The 23,443-nt window shown below is 46.1% G+C and overlaps 1 protein-coding gene across 3 annotated transcripts in view; it reads right to left on the bottom strand.

The window, feature by feature from the left end:
- Positions 1-23,443, bottom strand: part of NR2E1 (nuclear receptor subfamily 2 group E member 1) — a 29,235-nt gene that overhangs the window by 4,804 nt on the left and 988 nt on the right. For 2 of the 3 annotated variants that reach the window (XM_080998831.1, XM_080998833.1), the window contains exons 1-6: positions 15,735-15,777; positions 12,910-13,055; positions 9,703-9,790; positions 7,458-7,693; positions 4,870-5,016; positions 311-407 (exon numbers count right to left, since the gene is read on the bottom strand). In XM_080998831.1, coding sequence (XP_080854957.1) covers positions 311-407; positions 4,870-5,016; positions 7,458-7,693; positions 9,703-9,790; positions 12,910-13,055; positions 15,735-15,774 — 754 coding nt within the window. In that variant the 5' untranslated portion in view covers positions 15,775-15,777. Of the gene's footprint in view, positions 1-310; positions 408-4,869; positions 5,017-7,457; positions 7,694-9,702; positions 9,791-12,909; positions 13,056-15,734; positions 15,778-23,443 lie in introns of those variants that run through there. The other variant, XM_080998832.1, reaches the window with a different exon arrangement.

Raw genomic sequence — 23,443 nt, 5'->3', positions numbered from 1 at the left:
ATGTATCAATAGCTATTCCATTGTTACATTGAGATCCGCTTCAACACAAAACTAACTATAATGTAGGAAAGTTAGTATGAAATCTTCTGTTGGATGATAACAAACACAGTAATTTGCATTTAAATGACAATGCAAGCAGTCGTGAATGCAACAAAACAACATTATTTGCATTTAAATATAGATTTATAAATGACAGGTATACTCTATTGTTCGGAAGGGATTTGTTATTCTTTACATGTTGTCCTTTTTTTCAGTAATGTATTTTTATGGTAATTTCTATAACAAAGTCATTAAATTGTGCAATTCTTACCAGATACAGCCAGTAGAGTGTTAGCATCAACTGGAATGGCCCATTGTGCTATTCCTAGAACAAACAGTTCCCTCCAAGCATCTTCCAAAAGCATCAGCTGTCATACAATAGAGGTACGATATAACATGGTGTATAATTTATAGATTGATAAACAATTTCACTATGTAAATTTCTGTTGTTTTAGAAATGGCTTTAAAATGCCTGCGCTGTTTTCTCCCATCCCCACTCCTGCCGGGGACATTTTAGTTCTCGCTTTCTCATCTTGATTAAGAGCATCCATGGATATTATAAAATGCCACCTATTTAATGCTGGGGTGCTGCTTGAAAGGTATGGCTTCAGCTGTAAGGTACTGCATAAAACCAAAAATACATGAAGCTCTTCTTGCACTCCACATGTGAAAGTTGCACAAAAGCGCTATTCTGTATATAAAATGAACATTGTCCATCCAGGCTATTTTCTTTCTTCCATCACTGAAAATATTGGGGGGTGAGGAGGAGACACACCTATTTTTCAGACTGAATTTGACTTCCACAATCAAGCATCCTCTTTCATCCTGTTTCAGTGTATCTGAAGAAGTGTGCATGCACACGAAAGCTTATACCAAGAACTAACTTAGTTGGTCTTTAAGGTGCTACAGGAAAGAATTTTTTACTTCAAGCATCCTCTTTGTTTTTGCAACCTTCTTATAGTCATTTGTCCCAATGTAATGTAATAAACTGATCTGGTTAGGGAAGCAAATGACTACCATACAAGTTTTATTATAATTTGTATAGAGTTTGCAGATAATCATTTCTCCTTGGGTTTGTTTAGGTAGCCGCATGTGGTTCCAGGTACCTTCTTCTCTCTCCAGGACAGGCCTGGCCCATTGGGCTAAAGCAGTTGCGTGGATTGCACAGGTAGCGCTGGTGTTACACAAGTCTTTTGTCAGTATAGCTCCACACAAAGCTTGTCAAATACTGGACAAAAGGGACCAGAAGACATTGTAATTAATTGGGCCTCCTGCATCCCTTGGTGCTGTTCTCCCTACTGTACAATAGGGCTGTCTGGAATTTCCTGGACATAAGCCCCCCTTAAGCAGAATCCGGTCGGGAAACCGCTGAAATTTCCAGGAAAATCCAGATGTATGGCAGCCCATGCCGGCACACAACTTTTGTGTACGGTTACCAGATGTCCCCGTTTCCCGGGGACAGTCCCTGGATTTAGAAATCAGTCCCCTGACCAAATCCATCTATTTAGTAGGAAGTTGAAAAGTGTCCCCAGATTCACTGGAAAGAATCTGGTAACTTTATTTTTGTGTCCACATTTTCACTTTCTGAAATATGGCAACCCTACTATGGTTTCACTGACAACCACTTCTATGGATAATGATGGTATTCAGCCACCAGGTGGTGGTAATGTTGGCTAACCTGCTACAAAGCTGCTCAGCTGTGCATGAAGCCCCACCCCATTCTCCACTGGTCAGGAGAAGGCCAAAACTCACAAGTTTCCCAGCCTTGGGGAGGCAAAATTATCCAGAGGTGACCTTCCTATCTGACTTTGAGATTCCTGATAGCTCCTTGGGACTCAACATTTGACAACCTTCCCATATTGACAAAGTCGATCTCCAGTGTTTTGAGGACCAGTCACTCTGCTGGCCCAAAATATTTTGCTGTCTGGGGCAAAGGAGAAGACAGACACTGCATTCCTGTTCCACATACAGAATCCTATTGGACAGGCAGCTGAATCTTACTTTGGCACTGAAGATGCCATAACATCTTCCCCCATAGCTGAGTGCAGCATCTACGATAATAGGAGGTGTGCAGTAGGCAGGTAAAGTCTTTGCTGTTCTCAAGTTAAGGTGCAAATGACTAAGTTATAAAAAACAGAATAATTTAAGTATAAGGAACAGCTTCTTTGTTTTCTGTCTCCTTCATTATTGACCGTGATTATTGGACCTATGACTTGCATTTGATGTAAGTGGGAGGACAGCAGAAGAAAAATGTCTAAACAAAAATCCACAGTTCAGAATTTTGGGTAAGCCAAAACTTTGCAACTCACAGTCTGGTCTATAAAGCCCAGAGAGGATAATGGTGCAGTTAATGAAATCCTTGGGCTTTAAAAGAGGGATTAATTTCATGTAACAATTCATGCAACTTGCCTTTAATTTTGAATGTTAGATATGCAGCCAGTTCATTTAAAATGACAGGATAATCTGATTCCTGACATGGATAATAGGCCTATTTTACAGAGATCTGTTCAGTGATCACTTTAATCTGCACTAAGCCATTCCTTGTCTATTGATGAGACTCTCATTTCTGAGAAAGTTTCTTCCCCCTTTACTTTTCTAGGTCTCAGTTCCTCAATTAGTATGTTCTTTGGAGAAAGTTCTGTGGTAAAGCAAACGAAGCCTTGCCTTAATTAGAAGTCACCCATGCTGGTGGCAGGGCATTTGCACTGGAAGGGAGAATGTGGAGGATGGGGTATTGCAACTAATTTAATTAGGGGAATATGTAATCTTTTCCATAAGGCAGGAAGAAACAGAGAGATGATTGCTTGCTTTAAGGTAAGCACCATTTTAATTCAACGGGAGTTAGGATTGCTAATGCTCTTATTGCTCACATTCAATTTAAGTTGACATAGTTTAAAACAAGTCAGGTTTTGGGGGGTTTAGGGAGGGGGAATATGGCTATCAAAAAAACATAAACTAGCTAAGTACCGTGGACCCCCTGTTTTTCAAAAGCCAAGCGATGGATCCCCTACTTTTGAAATCTCTGGTAGTGTTTGTTTTGTGAATGGTGCCATGGACCCCCCTGGGTGGGTTACATGGCCCCCCTTGGGTCCTTGGACCACCAACTGGGAACCACTGGCTTTGAGAAACATAGTCCACTCCTATACCAATCTGAATCAATGTAGCTGAAGCCCTGATGCAAGCCTAAGTTCTGTTGACATCAGTGGGAGAAGGGAGGCACATGACTAACTAGAGTCCCACTGATTTCAACAGTGCATGAGTGTAACACCACCACAGTTCAGATGCTTAGGGGCTCCAACACATATAGTCTGCCTTGAGTGCACAGGGCACTACTGAACTCTTGCTCCAACAGATCACACGGAAAAGTCAGTTGTATTAAATGTTAGCTCCATGTGGAGGCATATATGTTGCTAACATGGTTTCTGCATTTCCAGATGCTCTTTTTGGAGCCACCTTTAGTATGCAAATCTCAGCAGTCCTGCATACCCCCACCTGGAGGAATCATCTCAAAGAAATAAATAAAAAAATGACACCTTCATGCAATCCCCATTGAGTTGGCAGTCTGCTGGAGGCCCCACACCTTCCTGCAAGGGATCATGTGCGAGTTTCTGCCAACCAAGTTGGTTTTGGGGTGGCGATGGAATGTGCTAACATCAATAAACTGCAAGCATTACCCAAACAATCAGTTTGATTAACTCTTATGGGCTTCTTGAAGATTTAAAAAAGCAACACGTCTGCCGTCTGCCTGAACACCCCTGAACTAAGACATGAAGCAAGACTAGGGTTGCCATATTTCAGTGAATATCTGGACAGAAAAGTTGTTGACCTTTTTTTATAGTTTTGGCAAAACTGCAAAAAATAAAATGCCATTTTTGAGCTGCCAACATGGGCTGCTGTACGTCCAGATTTTCCTGGACATTTTACCGATTTTCGCCCAGACACTGCTGCTGATTCTGTATATGTCTGGGAAGTTCCAGACATCTGGCAACCCTAAGCGAGGCTTTCTCTTTGATGGTCCCCACCATTGTGGATCTCTTTCACCTTCCATGGAGGCTTGCCAAGACTTGCCCCCCACATAAAACTCTAGAGAATAGGCAAGTGACATTGGCAGGGACTTATAACTGTGTTTGGTAACCTTTCGTGATAATGATTGCCTTTGTTTTCAGTTATGCTATGACTTTGACTATTCCCCCCCTCCATTGTTCTGAATGTTGTACCCACCTAACCCTTTACAAATAAATCCAGTCTAATTCCCTACTAAAAGCCAGGAATATTAACCACAAACTCCAACCAAGCAACTCACTGCAGTACATGGTGTGCTACAAAGAAAGAGCAGGTGCTCTGCAGAAGGGGTTTTGCTCTGCAATCAGCTGCAGGTGACTCAAGCAATTCATGAAGGTGAAGCTACTAACCACAATGGTTTTGCTCAGCCTCCACTGTCAGAGGCATTATGCTTCTGAATACTGGTTGCTGGAGACCGCAGCAGCAGCAGCGGATGGTGCTATTCTGCTTAGGTTCTGCTTGCCGGTGTCTCACAGGCATCCAGTTGGCCACTGTGAGAACAGGATGGTGGACTAGATGGGCTGCTGGCCTGATCCAGCAGGCTCATCTTATATAATTAAGTAAGCCAAGACTCATACTATGATAGAAGGCAACTGGAAAGGAACCTTTTAAATTATACTGGATATATACTGGATGAAGTATATGTTTTAATCCATCACTTGGCTAAAAACAGCACTGATAATCATATGGCCTAAATCAATACTGAGCAATCTGCTTAAGAGAAATGTTGTCATTCCCCCCCCCTCCCCAGTTCTATATAAATCTTACCTGATCTTGTAATGATAGAGTAGAAAAAGCAGGGACACTTTTAGCCCATTTGATGCTCATGAAGAGAAGCCTTGCCGCAGACTCACAAACAGATTCAGTAGCCACTTCGTAGAGATACATGGGAGTGCCACTGACTTCGTGTGGGTACTAAAATTAAAAGGTTGCATGAAAAGTATTTCAGAAGGTAATAGGCAGGAGCTTATGTTTGACAAAGAGCTGCTTATTTAATTAAGTACTTGATTATTGAATGTGGGTCTTACAAAGGAGGGTATCAGCAAAACAAAAGAAAGAAGAAAAATGGTAGGGTGAGATTTTAGGAACCACTGGCTTAACCAACTACCTTAAGATATGCCCCCCCCAAGCTGATTTACATAGATACTCAGTTTTGGTAGGGTGAGTGGTAAATATTTTGTTTGATTTGGACAAGTATCAAGGCAATACACAATTAAAAGTCAAACTGAAGAACTGAATATGTGCTTAAATGGCACCACATCCTGCCTTTCACACTTCATGCATAGTAAGTGGGTCCTGTATTTAGGAAGGTTGATGCTCAGACTAAATCTACACATGCAACAGAATGAAGTTTTAGTAGAATATACTTTACCATTCCAGACTATAGGTGAAGGGTGTTTTAAAATGCTTCCTGACATAACATTCTCCCTGTAAGTAAAAAACTAGCACAGTCAGAGGAAGGACCATGCTGGATTTTCTGTCCCTGATGTGCTCATTTTCCTCTTGCAAGGGGATTTATTTTTCTTATGTGGTGAAGCATTCAAAAATGCACCCCTTCTCTTATTCTGCTGCATATGTAGTCCAGACCTCAGAGATGAATTTGGGCCAAAATGGGCAGTTATGGATTACAGGGGGAAAACATTACGGTGTTTGAGGGAAATGTCCGTAACCATCACTATGCTTATACTTCAGTAATAAGTATTATGTGAGTACTTCCAATATTTGGATTCCACTGTCAATACTGCAACAGTTTAAAACTGGTCAGAATAAAACTGGGACATCCTGACATATTTGTAAAACTCTGTTTCTCAAAGCAAGGTAATTCAGGTTTGCCGGATGTCTTATAATGCTTCCCATGAAGGCACATGGGGCCACCATCTTGGTGAAGCTGAGCAGATCTGGGTCTCATGGGTGCCTGGATTGGGGAGCACCTGACAACCGCTTGCATTCCATGACAAGGAGAGAGGTGGAATATAAATGCAAGAGAATAAATGTCTCACTCAGACATAAGGCACTCACTGACTGAAACATTTTTACCGCAAGGTAAAACGTTTTTGTTCATCACGGTCTTTGCTATCTGATGAATTTTAAGCATTCCACTGACAGCTTGATTGAACTTGATTCTAAATGCAACTGTATATGTTATGATATACAGCATCTTGAAATGTTTTGTGATATGTAGCACCTTGAAATGCTCACATGGCAGGCAGCAAATAATTTTTTTAAATCCCAGCCAATAGTGTTGGGGGCTGATTCAGATTGGGACTACAGCAAGAGGCAAAAGATTTAAGCCCCCCCTAGCCCCTGCCCTGCCCTTGGTCCCATTACAGATTGTCCCCCCATTTATGTTCCCCCCAAAAAAACCACCTAATCGGCATCTCATCTATCTTGGTTCTCAGTCCTGACTCAGTTTGTGAGAGATGTTGATTTAACTTGGCAAGAAGGTGGGACTTTCCCCCCTCTCCTCCTCCAGGTGCCCCAGGAAATTGGTTCCCGCAGGGTCAGGAAAACCCCCAGAATAGCACACAGGGGGGTAGTGGTTGGATTTTCTCTTGCAAGCTTGCACAGTTGGAACGTTTGTAATAGTGGTACCTTGTGGTACCTTGAATTCCACGCCCTATGCTTGGGCTGGAGCCTCTAGCAACAAGTTTGCAGCCGTGCCATCATGTGAAACTATTCCTCCTTACATTAATGGGTGGAAATTGAGCATGACAATCATATGGTTTAACAATTTTAATGATAGGTTCATATTGCTTTTAAAGGTTTTTACATTGCTGTACACCACCCTGATCTTTTGTGAGAGGGTGGCGTATAAATACTTTTATTAAATACAGTAAATGAATAAGTAGTAAGAATGAAGACCACCCATCTGTGCTCCATCCTAAAGGCATTCTGATGACTTTGGAACTATCTGGCAGTTTGGAACACCTACCAGGATAACTGCTAGCATTGAAAAGGAACCAATATGCAGTATGGTTCATATGGCTTGACCAATTTACTCCCACATGGTACACCAGACATGTCAATCATGTAACTTTGCAATATGCATAATATTTTAAGACATACGGTAAATAATTTACTATTGATTTAGGCCGCAATCCTGAAGAGGCTTCTGAGGAAGTAAACACCACTGAGACTTCCTTCATTTTTACTCCAATGCATTGTGCAAAAGTCTTGCTTTCACAAATATAGCATCATTAATTTACCAGGAAGTAACTGCTGCACAAGCAAAATGAAGAGGAATCAGATTGAGGAGGCCTCATTCCATACCACTATCACAAGGTCTGGTTTCTTTTTCTAAAGTCTCTCAGGATAATAATGCATTTCCCCTGAATCAAGAAGGAGAAGGAGCTGACCTTTGGAGTTGGTTGAGCCAGACCCACCAAGGTCTGCCTTTCAGATGTTGTAGAAACTGCAGCCAGTTCTAGATTGTGAGGTTCCAGCTGAGTAACAGCAGTGAAGAAAGCTGGGGCAGGTAGGGCTGCAGAGGGGAAATGTGGCGTGGCTCCATTATCCTCCTTGTGTCCTCTGAAATACAGAGCGACTTGTTTCCTTATTGTGGAAGTTCTTGGTCCCCTTTCATGTTGAACAGCTGGGAATAAAAACCTGCATTAGCATGCTACTTGGAATTTGAAAAAAAAATATTTTCGAAGCCCACTGAAAACTTCTAATGGGATTAACTTGCTGTGCGATACATCTCTAATCATATATAAAGACGCTAAACTCTGGTGGTTGTTTGCTATATTCAAGCACCGCTTCACTATTTGTTGACTTGCTGTGATGTCATGACATGCTCATATATGTTCTAATTCTTGAGAGTGAAGAGCAATTGAATACATGGTATAACTTCTGTGAGGAAAGTGAAACGTTAATTTGGCCAGGAAGGAAACTCATACAGCAATTCTATGTTGAGGGAAAGAAATAATGTGTTAGGCAAGGGATCTTTAGAGAATTAAAGATGTGGAATGAGGGGGCAGCAGGAATAAAGAATTTGTTTTAGGGTAGGAGCTGAATTTCATCTAGTAATGTGAACTAACTGATCAAATATTCAGCATCAAATCCCCAATGATATGGAACTATTTTAAATTATGACTAAGGGAGGATTCAAATAGTCAGTGATCACATGAAACATAAAAAGCATAAAGAGACAAACACTTGCTGCTTACAAAACTGAATAACTGACAAATTAAGCAGCCTCACTAGTATTCAAGGTAAATGAACATAATTCCAATATAGACAACCACAACCACAACAGGAATATCACAAAAAAATGGACAGCTTTTCTTTTCGCGTAGTCAGTATTCAAATATATATTGATTATTGTAACTTAGATATGAGCAGCAGAGAATCTCTTATTTTTGTAGCTCTAATTCAAATTAATTGCCTGACACAGGGAAAAGTAAAGCATCCTAGCCTCATTTTAGAGCGTGGAGAAAAGAAGTGTTTGATTACCAGGACAACTTCATGGAAATGAAGATATGTACTTTCATCTACCAGCAGTGGGGAACATTTGGCCGTCCACAGCTTGCTGAACTGCAACTTGCATCAGCCCCAGGAAGCATGGCCAATGGCCAGGGATGATGGGAGCTGTAATTCAGCAACATCTAGAAGGCCAAAGGTAACCCAAACCTGATCAACACTAATGCAGCAATAATGTAATATCAGTTAGATGATGCTCCTCTAGATGCACAGGTGCATATTGTCCCTGCCAACCTACACCCACTCACTCTCATCAGGCATGGGAAACCCGGGACCTTCCAAATATCTTTGGGCTTCAGTTCCCAGTAGAATGGCCAGCTGTCAGGGCTGATAGGATTTCTAGTCCAATAACATCTGGAGATCCAAAGGCTCCCTATCACTGATTAAGATGTTGGCTCTCCTATGTGCAGTGGCATCTATAACCAATATGCGCATCGGAAAGGCAGATCTTTGGACTGCAGGTAGAAGCATCCAAGGCAAACCTGCACTTGCACACACATACCCTGTGAGCAGCAATCACTTGCTTGATGGGGCAGCTGGATTTGCTTTATCAGCCAGGATAAGTTGAAATTGTGCCCTGCTGGAAGGATGACTGATCAGAATTCTGGGACCCTGTCAGTGTAGATATTTAATAGCTTTTGTTTGAGGTTCTTGGGTCCATTTCCTGATATACGGTCCTACTGACCGTACCTGACTGACATACCTGGGAGCTCTTCATTTTTTATTTGTATGCAGTCTTTCCATGCATGTCTGCTTGGAAATAAGTCTCACTGAGTTCGGTGATTCTCACTCCCAGGCAAGATTGCATAGGATTGCAGCCTTTAAAGTGTCATTTAAGATAGCAATCATTTTCCTTGTCAGTAGTTGTATTTCAAAAGGGTCTGATTGTGGACAGTTACTTGCAAGCAGATTAAGAGGTTTAGCTTTCTAAAGTGAAAAGAAAGTCACTCAGGACGGGTCACAGGAAGAGAATTTTGGGAGACTGTCAGTATTGATAGGAACCCTAAGAACAGATCCATTCTCTGGACAATAGTTTTCACAAGCCCGTGATATGTTTGCTATCCATTTCTCTCTGGGTATTTTTTGAGGGGTGGTGGTGGAGGAGGAAGGATGCACAAGTACCGTCTTTGTTCATGTTGACTTCCAAGCATTTCTTCAGCCGACATGCCCTGCATTGATTCCTATGCGTCTTGTCCACTGGGCAGCCTCCCTAAAAAACAGAGACATATTTCTGAAAAGGGGGACAAAACGTGAGTCTCAGTAAGGATATTCTGAAACAGGAAGGTGTCTGGGGATCCTACTAAGATGTGTAGACCCTTTCTCCCTTCTGCCACTCTCACTTCTTTTAGAACCTGTGCTGGATGATTGCCAGAAAAAGAAGAATGATGCCCTCCCAGGGCTCTATGAAAATTCCCTGGGGAAGAATAAGCATTAAAGGGGCGTTCTAAAATCTCTATATGGACTTCAGCACCCGGGACAGCTCCCTGGCACTTGGAGCCTTTGATCACGATCCTCCAGCTTCCCACCTGCCGCCCTAGAAAGTATCTTCTTCCTCTCGCGTATTCCTCGGTCTCTTGCCCCTTGCTTTTCCCGCAGAGTCATAAATAAATGGTCCCACTGATTTCCACCTAACCGCCTAAGGTAAAGAGCAGGATATCTGTGTCAAACAACGTGGCTGCCAGAAAAACAAAATAAAAATTCCGGACATCTTTCTTTCGAGAAATTTCCTTAGAGATTTGGTTTTAGTTGAGCCGTAGGCGCCCAGACCTCAGCTGAACCTGACTACTAAATGGACTTTACAGACTGAGGGTGCAGTCCTATAGGATTGCGTGGACGCTATGATTAGGATTTGGGGTGCAGAATACATCACCTGCTGAGCTGTGGGTGGGTGCTTGAAATCTGAGGGTTCAGGCTCGGAGGGAGCTGGTATGAACTTGGGGCAGGATCCAACCAAAGCTAAGTGCCGCTAAGTCACCTTCAAGTAGGATAGATGGAAGCTGCAATCATTATACCTACTTAGTTAGGAGAAAGACCAAGGGTACTCAGTGGGACTTACTTCTCAGTAGACATGCGCTTTACTCCCCCATTGAAATCAATGGCGCTTCACTTTCGCTAGATTGTGCCCTTTGATTTCTCAGTTCCCCCATTCCCTTTCAAAATCGAGCAAAGGACCAGAAAGGCTAAGCTGCCCTCTGTATTATTTCACTGTAATATCAGATGTATTAGCCTGGGAACATTAATCCAAGCCATCAAAGCTGAACCCACTTTCGTGCACCCCTCAGCTTATTTGAGCAAGGCAGCTGGAGACGATGATGTTCTCCTTAACGATCACCAAAAGAAACTGTTTTCCTTTATTAAATGCCCTCCGAAGCATCACTTCCCCTACTGCACTCTGTTTCAAGGATGGGGAACCTGTGGCCATCCAGATGTTCCTGGACCATAATGCCCCCCCCCAGTAATGGCTATACTGGCTGAAGCTGAACAACATCTGGAGCGCCCCAGCTGAGCTTCCCCACCCCTGCTATACTGGAATCCCTGCATTACTTGGCTCAAAACAAGGCTTCCTCCTATTGCAACCCAAGAGAACAGCCATAGGAACAGAGGCAGTTGCATTAGACTGTGCCAGACCAGAGGTTCGTCTAGCTTTGTCCAGAGTGCCTGGCAGCTGCTTTCCTGTTTCAGGCAGGACCTTCCTGAAGACACCAGGGATTGCGCCTGGGATTTTCTATGGGCTAGGCAGACGCTCTGCCGCTGAGCTACACTCCCTCCAATCCTCTGGCCAAGCAAGGTCCGGTGGATTTTGGCCGGAGTTTATCTGTACATGCAACCGCTGCGCCACAATTCGAAGCGAGCTGCACCCATTTAAACCTCCATTTGCCACACCTCGGTTAGAGGCAGGGGAGAGCCGCCTGCCAGCGTGCGAGCCAGAGTGAATTGCCAGCATTGCTTTAGCTTTGCACCGAGAGGCTGGTGGCTTGCAGCCCAATCTCAGGCACCTTTCTACTCGGAAGCAAATCTGATTGTTCTGAGGGCTTCTCCCCGCACCCCGTGGCCAAAGCATGCAGAGGAAAAGAGTTGTTTTGCAAAAGATCTGCACCCGGATCCCATGCATGTCTACTCAGAAGCAAGTCCCCTTTGGTTTCCAGCAGGGCTCCTTTCCTGGTACACATGCTGCTGTCCAACAGCAGTAATCGGTTACTTTGGAATCAATCACTGGTTCTGCTCCATTTTCTCAGGGAATAATGGGCATGTGAGTGTGGCTGTTAGAGGCTGAAATGATCACTGGCCTGTGAGTGGAGGCAATGAAGAAATGCTCAGTATTTAAAGTAGCTTGTTTTACAATGAGTTTTGGATTGTTCTCGAGCCCCCGAGCTCCCTTCTAATCCTTCCATTCATTTTGTAAGAATCCTTCTCCTTTGTTCGAGGGCTGTTTAACTTTTGTGGAGGGGGGAAAGGCGGGGGTGGAGAGAGAAAGAGAGATCAAAATATGGATGTTTTTGAGATTTTCTTTTTAAAACACCCCCCACACCAAAAAAACCCCCACCAAAGTTGCAACTATGCCATTTAAATGCTCCAAAAATCCTCTTTGGTTTCTTGCAAAGCGAGTTTTAATTAAATTTGGTTCCAACTGAGTTTGGCAGCCCCACCCTAAACTTGGTGGTTGGAAATCCCATGGTTTACCAGGAATCTTCCAAGCACACCCAGGAACAAGGGACTCGGCAGCAGCGATGGAAAACACCCAATGCAACGTTCCGGGAGAGCAAAGTTCTCTGGCCCGGTCTACAGTTGCAGCAGAACTAGATGGTGGAAACGGGGTCCTAAAGTTGGTCGAATATCCTGCAGGCTGCTTTGAAAAGCCCCTCTGGGGGGAAAAACAAAATTTCCTGCAAGTAGAAAACGAGGAGAAATGTTCCAGTCCAGCCTGCTATACTAGATTTCTATTTGAAGGGAGTTATTTTCTTTTTCTATTGGGGAGCGTTCCGACCTGTGCCTGGATTCTGAAGTGGTCTAATATTTGGACGCCGCCTTTTCCCCTGACAGGAACTCCAGGCGGCTTACAAAAAGCTCCTTCTTTCCGCAGCCAACCTCCCGACCCCCTTCTGCTTAAGTCTCCTCCACGTGATGGTGCCTTCGCTGTTTCTCTTCCAGCCACTCCAGACTCCTCGGCCTCCGAAGCCGGCTTCACTCCGCCCCCTCGACCTCCCGCCCCACTGGACGGGGGATGGAGATCGCGAGCTCCTCCCCTGGTTGGGCCCGCCCAGAAAAGCGAGGAATGGCTTTGGCCCCGAACGGAGAGCAAGTGGGCGGAAGGAGGCTGGGGGTGAATACCTGGTTCCCAGATTTGCAGACGTAAGTGCGGTTCCTTCGGATGCTTCGCTTGAAAAACCCGGAGCAGCCGTCGCAGGCATAGACGCCGTAGTGCTTGCCGGAGCTGCGGTCCCCACACACTTTGCACGGGATGTCTAAAATCCGGCCTGAGGGGGAAGGCGAGAGAAGGAGAGAGAAAAGAAGGTCAGCCCTCTGGCATGGTTAAGTCCGTGATGGGCATCACAGCCAGGATAACGGGGGCATCTCCAGCAGCCAGTGACGCAGCTCGACCTCAGGCCGAAGTCCAGGCAAGGCCTCTGATGATGACAAGGATGATGAGGAGGACATTTATACCCCACCTAACATCCAAAGAGCTCAAGGCGGCTTACGTGGTTCTCCTCCTCCCCGTTTCATCCTCACAACCGCCCTGCGAGGTAGGGTTAGACTCAGGGACAGTGACTGGCCTGAAGTCACCCAGATTAGCTTTATAGCTGGGTGAAGATTTCATAGAATTGTTGAGTTGGAAGGGACCACGAGAGCCATCTAATGCAACCGCCTGCAATGCAGGAATCTTTTGCCCAGTGTAGTGCTCCAACCCATGATCCTGAGATTAAGAGTCACATGCTCTACCAGCTGTCTCCCTGGACCTTGGCTGACACTCTAACCCAGGCTTCCTCAACCTCGGCACTCCAGATGTTTTTGGCCTACAACTCCCATGATCCCTAGCTAGCAGGACCAGTGGTCAGGGATGATGGAAATTGTAGTCTCAAAACATCTGGCGGGCCAAGGTTGAGGAAGCCTGCTCTAACCACTTCACTACACTGGCTCTCTCTACTCAGGGATTGACAGATGAATTGCGAGGGGGCACATCAAAGAGGACTGGCTTCAGTATTCCTTCTTCTTTTTAAAACTTATAGTCAGGGAGTTGCAGGGTGCATGGGCATGGTTACTGATTCCAATTTCATTTAAAAATATACAGTACTGCCCTTTTCTGCAAGTGAATGAGCTTAGCATCAGGGCAGCAGACACACTTTATCCCAGTGGTTATGGTGGTGCTGTGATTTAAAGTGAGCTTAAATGCACACGCTTTTATTTTTTTATTTTCCATTTTTAAAATCGTAATGGACTGGATGAGAGCCAATAAACTGGATCCAGATAAGACTGAGGCACTGGTTGTGAATGGTTCCCCAGACTGGAAGGATGGGATGAGGTTACACTCCCTCTGAAGGAGCAGGCAGTAGCTTGGGGCTACTTTGGGTTCCATCACTGTCACTTGAGGCTCAAGTGGCTTCAGGGTCACAGAGCGCCTTCCATCAGCTTTGGCTGGTGGCCCAGCAAACTTCTGTTTTCTGTTGACTACGCTCTGGTAACCTCTCAGTTAGATTATTGCAATGCATATACATGGAGCTGCCTCTGAAGACAGTTTAGAAACCGCAGCTGGTGCAGAATTCAGCAGCCAGGTTGCTCACTGTGGCAAGATAGCCTGAGCACATGATATAATAATAATAATATTTCTTCCCCACCCATCTGGCTGGGTTTCCCCAGCCACTCTGGGCAGCTTCCAACAAAATATTAAAAATACATTAAAACATCAGTCATTAAAAACTTCCCTAAACAGGGCTGCCTTCAGATGTCTTCTAAAAGTCAGATAGTTGTTTATTTCCTTGCACCAATCCTGGCTCGACTGCACTGGTTACCAGTTAAGTTTCTGATCCCAATTCAAAGCACTGGTTCTGATGTATAAAGCTCAGGAGCCCCAAATCTCAAGGACCACCTTTCCCCACATGAACTGACCCAGACCCTGTGATCATCATGTGAGGCTCTTCTTTGTAGGTCTGGAGGGTGGCAATACAAGAGCAGGACTCTTCAGTAATGGCTCCCTGTATATAGATATCTCTTCCCAGGGAAGCATGCCTGGCTCCATCATTGCATAGCGTTTAGGCACCCAGGGGCTTTTCATTATCATGGCTTCCATGATTGAGTGGGATGTTTAAATCCACCTATTTAAAAATAGAATTGTCTTTTAGAATTTTTTTGTTTCATTTTAACCTGACTTTAATATATTTGTTTGTTTTGTACTGTAAGTAACTTAGAGTTACTTTGGTAAAAAAGAAAGTGACCAGTAAATAAAATAAAATAAATAATTAAATAAAGCCGTCCTACATATTAGGATTGTAGAAGCAATTGTAAAACATGGAATGGCCAGGAGGTTGATAGTAGTGGTGAGAAAATCACTGTTAATTGTGGGCTTCACAACTAAAGTAACACACATGCTCCTTTTTAAAAAAACAACATTAAGCCCAGAGTATAAAATTAACTTGTTGCACCACTGTCTGCACCCAGCTTTTCAGGGACTTATTTCTGGCTGCATTTGCTTTGATCAGGAGGCCAGCATCTACAAGTCCTCTCCTGCCATGTTACAGGAGTAGCAGCAGAAATTCTGGCTGGAGGAGGCGGGAATTAGACGGTGGTACACTCAGGCAGGACTTTGGGGGCAGAAGTCCAGAGTCTCATTCAGCAGGAGGAGGACCCTCAAACGCAGCAGGGTTGACATATCACATTGTGGAGGAAGTGAAGTAAGAAGCCTTTGCCTATCCAAAGACAACCACCCTCTACAAGACCATGAAGTCCTCACTTCCCCTCTGGAAACAGAAGCTTGTACTTCCTTAGTGTTGCTACCCTAAGCTCTCCTGCATCCCCAGCCTCTGCACGTTAGCTGGGAATAAAGCAATAATGATTTCAGCAGGACTTCCGGGCAAATGTGTACAGGATCCCCAAGTGACTAGGAAATAGTTCCACTGGCTTACTCCTTGTTCAAACAAGCATGGATTTTATTTATGCCTTACATTTCTCTGCTGCCTTAACTTCCAGGAGCTCAGTGTGCATAGTTTCTTTTCCCCACTCCATTTTTGTAACAACAACCCTTCGAGGTGGGTTAGTCTGAAAGATAGCGATTAGCAAGAAGGTCGCTCATGAAGCTTCATGGCTAAGTGGGGATTTGAATTGGTGTCTCCCCAGCCCTTAATCCAATACGCCGCTACTACACTAAACAAATTTATAGTTCAGTCTATCGATGTTTACTCAGAAGCAAGATTGAAGCCTAGGGGATTTTCTTCCAAGTAAACTTGCTTGGGAGTACAGCCTTCTTTTAGCTCTGGTTGGAAGTACAGTAATGACATTTAATCCTGAGCTGGAGGGAACCCGAAAGAGCATCGAGTGTCCAATCCGCTCTTACTGAAACCTGGTAAAGGAGGAGAATCTACCACCTTCTCGGAGGCAGCCACTGTGGAACAGCTCTTAAAATCAACCAGGTTTTATTTCGATTAAGGGCACATTCCTAAAGACATGAGGCTCAAACCTAAACCTGTCAGGTGTTAAGTCCTAAGGGAACGAATGGGGTTTGCTTACGAGAAAGCAGGCAGAGGCTTGTCCGATGACTAGGGCAAAGCCCAGTCATACTCTGGGGGAAACTGCTAAGTAAACACTTTTAGGATTGCGCTGCGCCATCCTGTGGTGCGCAGCCGGTGCTTTACAAACCCAGACTAAGGAAACGGGAACTTCGCATTAGGTGAGTTATGCCTTAATGTTCTGTGTCGCAGAAGAACCCTCACCTAATAATACACCCCAGTTCTCTTCTTACCCCACACTCTTAAACTTTCTCAGCCAGAAAGTCCTACTGATGCCAACGGTCCTTACTCTCAAGTAACCGCGTCCTCACCTGACTAAAAGGAACAGGCTCAAAGCTGATATCCGCAAGCACCAGCATCTACTGGTCGATCATCTCAGCCCACCATCGTTTCATCCGGGGCGTTTCCGAGGACCCCACGCCCTCCTTGCAAATGCCATTGGGATAAAGTTTAGCTGTCAGCCTGCGATTGTGGGCAAAGCTACGTTACAGCTTCTGGAACTTGCCAGCAAAATTCAAGGCGCTTAGGACCGGGCTGTTCAAAAGTGAGAGCAGCATTTCAAAGGTCAACGGGTAGTTCTCGAGGAAAAGTTTGGGAATGTCCCAGCGGCAGTTTCATCTCTGAAGCTGCAGCCCCTTCCAGCCCCGCCACAACGGGAGGCCCCACGGAGACTGCAATCCTACGTACTGCGGGCTAATACACTCTGCAAACAGCTAAGGCATTCAAAGGATTGCGTTGCGCCTAAGAGGGTTGCATGGTCGTAGCCTGGACCTATTTTAGAGGGGGGCGGTTTTGTGGGGGGGGGGCGAACCGAATTATCTACGACGCAATTGGTCAGTTAATTAAGTATTTTTTATTTATTTGCTTGATTTGGTGGGGGCAGCTGTCCCCCTTTCACTCCTATGGCTACGCCCATGCTCTGGAGCAAATGTATTTGTTACAATAAAATAATAATGGCATTGTAAAACATGAGGAGGACTTCGGATCGGATTCGTGCCGGGTCCCATACATTTGCAACCCAGAGGAAAGACCTGCTCTGTTCAAGGTGGCTTACTTCCCAGGTGTAGAGCAGAGGTGTGCGGCCTTCGCACGGCAGAGGGCTTGCCTCCAAGTTAGGCTTGCAGTCCAATCCCCACTTACCTGGCAGTAAGTCCCATTGAACTCAGTGGGGCTCCCTTGTGAGTGGGCAGGCATATGTTTGCAGGGAGGGCAGCCTGAAAGCTGTAAGCCTCTTAAGATGGGGCGCAATGAAGTCGAAGGGACTTGGAAGATTTAGGTGCAAGACACCATCTTTTTGCAGCTGAGCGGGCAGAGAGCAAGAGGAATATTCGGAAAAGGAGACGGGGCTTCCAGCCTCTACCTGTGTGTGTGTTTGTGTGTGTGTGTCTGGGATGGCTGGTTGCCCGAATGGCGTCGTCGGGGGGGGGGGGGCACGGAATTCCGAGCAGATTCTTCCGCTTTCTGGAGCAGCGAGGCCGGCGAGAGCGCTGCTCCGAGACCTGGCTTCTGGGCTTGGGGCGGGGCCCTGAAACAATGCCTCCCCGGCAGACAATAGGGACATTAGATAACGTGTTAACTTAATGATTTCCCCCTATGGAGAACTCGTTTGACTGCCTCCAATCAGCGCAAGCTGCCAGCCGCGGCCCGCTTCTCCTCCAAATGAAACCCGACAGCTGCTATATGCGGGGCCGGCGGGAGGAAGGGGGATTAGGTGGTGGGGCGCGCTGGGAAGCGGAGAGAGGGGGGCGCGAGGGAAGGAGGGAGGGAGGAGGGATCCTTCCAAGGAGGAGGAGGAGGAGGGAAAGAGAGAAAGTGGGGGGAATCAGTCACAACAGGTCCGTGGAAAGGACAACGCTCAGGAATCTTCAGCCCTCCCCCTCGAGATGAAAAGTGAAGTTTGGCTGCTGTGTGAATGTGGGTGGTGGTTTGCGGGGGGGGGGGGAGCGGGAAGGTAAGCGATCTCCAGGAGAGCCGGGCGAGCCAAGCTTGGCTTCTAGAGCTGTGTAATTACACGCCCTCCTTGCCACCTGCCTATTGGGTCACCAGTGACCCGTCAAAAAGAGTAGCATGGGAATTCGCATTGCAGACAATGGCCACAGGGGAGAGCACTCGACTCCCCCCCCGCCTCCTCCCGCCCCTCCCCTGCCTCTCACACCGCTCTTGGCCGGCTCTCTCTCTCTCTCTCTGCCCCCCCCCCGCACGTCCTTCAGGCAGCCACTGCTGGACTTTCCACTCTCAAAGAGGGGAAAAGGCAAGGAAATCGGACATGCCATGGTACCATCCCCCGGCGTTGGATTTCACCGCTCCTTAATCGGACAAAACGCGCGCAACTCCTTATGCAAATCCAAAACTCGCCTTCTGGGCTTCTGCCCCCGCTCCTCGCTTTTTATTTTTTTGCACTTGCACAGAGGACGCGCATCTCAGCCTCGCTCTTTCCCATCTCTCTCTGTCTCTGCCCCACAAACCGATTTCAAAGGCCCGAGCGATAGGACTTCACGTCGAAGTGCAGGCGGGAGGTGCCGCGCCACCGAGGATGAGATCCCCCTGCACGGGGGGGGGGGAGGATACTTGAGCTCACTTCCAAATAAAAAACCTCAGAGGATCGAGTTTGAGGGCGCGACATTTCTCCAGAACGGGGGGCGTCCTTTTGGTGGCTCTGTCGCCCAAGGCGTCCGACCCAAAGCCGTCCCTGTAACTGCGAGCCGCTGGCTTGAAATAGTCTAACCAGGCTTCCAGTCGCGATGAAATCCATCGGATTTCCTTCTGAGCCAACAGAGGATCTAGTCGCAAATATATTCAGAGGGCGGTAAACATCATATTAAGTGTAAAGTAAATAACCAGTTTACTTCCTAGTATTTCTGGAGATACCACTCCCCAAATCGTAGCCCCTTGGTTCTAGGGGTTTGCTTAAAAAAAATAAGAAAAAGAAAAAGGGAAATAAAATAGGGAAATAGTTACGACCCTGAGAGTCATAACTATTTTAGAAAATCTGAAATAGCTCTTTTAGGAGTACCTGAGGTATAACTATTAAAGCCCCTAGTTGTATATCTAGAATAAATAAAAAAACGTTTAAATTCCTAAATTTAAATATTTTAAAAATGTATAGCTCTTACTTCGGAGCAGCCCAATTTACTCCTCAGGGGCTGAATGCAGGATAAGTGCAATTACATACTTGTAGCCGGTTTCTAATAATATTTCCTCTGAGCAGAAAGTTATTCTAAGTTCAAAGGGATTTATTTCCACGTGTATTTTTACACACACGCGCACGCACACAGGGTTAAGATGGTAAAACTTTGCTCGTTTACTTGGGAGTAAGCCGCTCTGCTATCCTAATCCAGAGTAAAAGTGCCTAGGAAAATTGAGGGCGGCAAAATATTCCAGCGGCAAATACAGAATAACGGAACACGCACAACTGTTTTAGCGTCCCCGAAAAGGCATGCAATTTTGACAAGCCAATTCAGCCACAGTTTAACTTTTAATTTCACTGGGACCCCCACGTATTCCACCACATTGTATATTCCTTATTTGCATTAAGTTTGTTTATATTAAACACACGCCCACGGAATTTCTTCCCGCGGCCTGCGGAAAAACTAATGGCCTTAATTAATTCCCGGGAGGATTCCTCTAAACACCTCCGGATCCGCTCGCCCTCTCCAGATTCTGGATCGATTCTGATCTGTTCTTGTATTGTTTCTCCTCTCTGCGACGCCCAACGTAGCTAGCTATATCTGACCTCTTGTTTCTGCTCTATTTTAAGTGCTTATATTGTATTGGTGCCCGTTGAATATGCCTGCTTATTTGGCAACCAGGCACCCACTTCAGACAGGAGATAGGATAAGCTGGATATTAGATTCGCTGTCTCTATAATTTCCTTATTCTCCTTCCATTGCTATCTTAAACCTTGCACACCGAAATAGGCAACAGAATAGCCTACTATAATTGCGGCGGGGGGGGGGGGGGTTGGCAATCCAGCCACAATCCAGCGCGTTTAAATCCTACGAATTCCAAAAGGAGAAGCTTAAAAACTCTCGCCATTGAAACCCTGCGGGTCTCAACTTCGGCAGTGCCTCTTTTCTCGCCTTCGCCACCGTCCTCTTCTGCTGCAAACTTTGGCTCCCTGCCCTCCGCTTACCCCCTCCACCATTTTAATGGCATTTGGAGAGGGTGGGTGTCAGTCTCTCAGCCCATTAATGTGTCCTCCCCCCACCTCCAGCAACCATGGCTCCTGTGCTGAGAATAAAATTCCGAAGGATGCCAGGCGAACGAGGGACCCCGTTAACTTGACACGAGGTCACCAGATAACTGATTAACCCCTGTTTAAAGGCCCCAGAAGTCTAACGGGAAAGACAAACGCGGCTCGGGCGGCGCTGGGAAACCGTTTGGAACATCCCTCGACGGGGCGTCCGGGGCGGGGGCACTTTTTTTTGTGTGTGTGCGCGCCTCGTAATTGCTTAAAGATATATGGCAGCTTCGATTACTGTAATTACCATCAGAGGCTGTTGAAAGAAGTTAGGCTGCTTTGCGAGGACTCCTCGACGGGGTCTTGTTACCACCCAAGCAGAGAGATCACATCTGACATCACTCCAGCCTGGCGGAAGGGAAAGCGGAGCCAGCGCCAAAGGCCGGAGGAGACGCGGCCGCTTCTGCGCCACGGCACGGGACTAGACGGGCTGCCCAAGGCCTGGCGAGGGGCGCCCTCCCTCCAAGGGGCGCAGGAGATCGCCCCAGTCCTCCTCAAGGCAGGGCCGAGGTCCTGCGGGGGAGTAAAGGCCAGAGGGATCAGTGGGGAGGGGTCCGCCAGGGAGGAAATGGCGTGAGAAGCCACAGCTTCTATCCTGCAGAATAAATAACCAAGTTTGCGCATACCCCGAATTAGAAAATGTTCCCCAACTCATAAACAGGGGACGATCCAAACAGAGCCGAGCAGCTTAAAGTCTCTGGGTTGATTATTATTTTTTAATCCATTTGAATCCCCCCCCCCCAAACCGCAGATTGAGACCAATCACCTAAAATCAAGGCTGTCGCGTCAGAGAGCAACCCAATGTCATTCAAACCAACGGCGCTTGGTTTTTGTTTATTGATCTCAGTTAGGATTGTGAACACAGTCCGGTTTTGTTTTTTTTGTTTGGAGGAAAGAACTCGCTGACCACGTAATAAAACCCTCCTAGCTGCAAAAACGTTGCGTTTGGATCATTTCTGGAGCCTTAAGGCGGATCAATGGCAAGTTAAGATGCCAGCAAAGGGAAACTGGCCGGGACGGAGTTCCTCCCGAGCTAATCTTCCAGCGGCGTTTATTCCGTTATGCCAAGTTAATTTTGTTTTTAAGCTATCCCGGGCGGGCTGCAGCCGCGGGAGACGGGGCAGGAGAAGTCCGTCTCGCCCCCTTGAAATGAAGGAAACTTACTTCGAAGTAACATCCCGACCCCACTCTAGGGATCTCATTCCCAGGTCACAGAAATCGCATTTAGTTAAAAAGAAAAGAAAAGAAAGAAAGAAAGAAAGAAAGAGTGTCCTAACACATTTCTCTCTCTCTCTCTCTCTCTCTCTCACACACACACACACACACACACACACACATCCCTTCCAGGTTTACACCACATTCTTTATTTCTCCTTAGGGATAAAGTTATCCGAAAGAACCTGTGATGGCCCTCAGTGTAAGAGGCGACAGAGTCCCAAGGAGGTGAGGTAACGAGGACACTTGGGAATCCCATCTCCCCGAGGCAGTTTGGTTCAACCCCAGGGACTAGCGGAACAACAAGGCCAAGCTCAGGGGGCTGCGGCAAAAAGCTGCAAAAACTTTGAACACACGCGCACTGGATCCTGGCGACTAAATTCTAAGGTAACAGATATAAAGAATCGAGCTGTAAGGCGGCAGTTCCATGCACGGTGACCTGGAGGAAGCTCCGTTGAAAGTAGAACTACTCTCGAGTAAATTATCCATAGCCTCCATAATTTCACAAAGTTGGCCCGAGAATAATTTCCACCTCTCTTTAGATAACAGTCTGCACGTCCCCTGGCAAGAGCAACGCGGATGTACCGTCCCCTGACCCCTCCAAAGATTGCGGGAAAACAGACGGGAGAGGTTTGCTCTAGATGGATCCAAAGGGATTTTGCTATCAGATCCATCCCGCTAACCTCCCCTCTCCCAGACCCAAACTATATTTTGGTGATCCTCAAATACAGAAAAAAACTTTACTTTCTCTTTTTGCCGTGATGATGGTGGTGTGTACACACACACACACACACACACACACACACACACACATCCTCTCTTATATACTCTCTTAATATCTTCTCTTATATACTTTGCTCTCTGGGGAAAAGTTTCGAAGGCGAGTCAATATCGAGCGATGCCAGATAATTCGGAATAAAGTTAGTCTGCAGTTACAGCAAGCAACAAACGCCCTAAAAGAGGAGGAAGAAGAGGATGGAGAAGAAATAAAGGGAGACGATTCGTGAGCTCAAATGCGCTCTTTTTGGGGGGAGACATTTCTACACGCACGTGCTTCTTTTTCTCCAAAGGCATTTTTGATGTTGCTAAAAAAAAGTCACCGTGGCCCCACGCTCTCGCCCTAAAATGACCTGGTCCACCAGTCGCCTTACATCAAACTAGATCGTGTACGTTACTGACCCTATTATGCATATTACGACCAAAAAAAGAGGGGGGGCACCCACCCCCAAAGTCCCTTCTTGGATTTCTGGAGTCTGAAGCCAACTCCTAGCCCGAGCGGTCAATCAGACTTAAAGAAAGAAATCCCTCCGTTATGAGGTGTACCCGGATTTAGGATTAAGGGAAATGTGACTTTTAAGTTGTTTCTGCTTCTCCCTTTCGCAGGATTATTCGGTAAGGCTGGAAATGGTGTGCAAAGTATTCCCGTCAAATCCTCTTTCCAGAGAACGGCTCCCTCCCTCCTCCTCCTTGGCATTCAACTCCGAAGTTTCGGGCTGCTCTCCCTTCTCTTTCTAAAACGGATTAAGAGCAGCAGAAGGAAGTTGCGCAGGTCGATCGGCATCGCGATCTCCGCCGTGGGAAAGCGACCCGCGTGCGCAACTATTTGACTCGATCGCGACCTACCAGCGCCCCATCCTTGCCCCCCCCTCCCCGCGATAAGAAAGGGGAAATCTGAAGTTCATTACAGGCCCGGA

This window comes from Podarcis pityusensis (assembly GCF_964106645.2).
Source record: "Podarcis pityusensis genome assembly, chromosome: 3".
Taxonomy (NCBI): domain Eukaryota; kingdom Metazoa; phylum Chordata; class Lepidosauria; order Squamata; family Lacertidae; genus Podarcis; species Podarcis pityusensis.
This window is presented reverse-complemented; position numbering and strand designations above follow the sequence as displayed.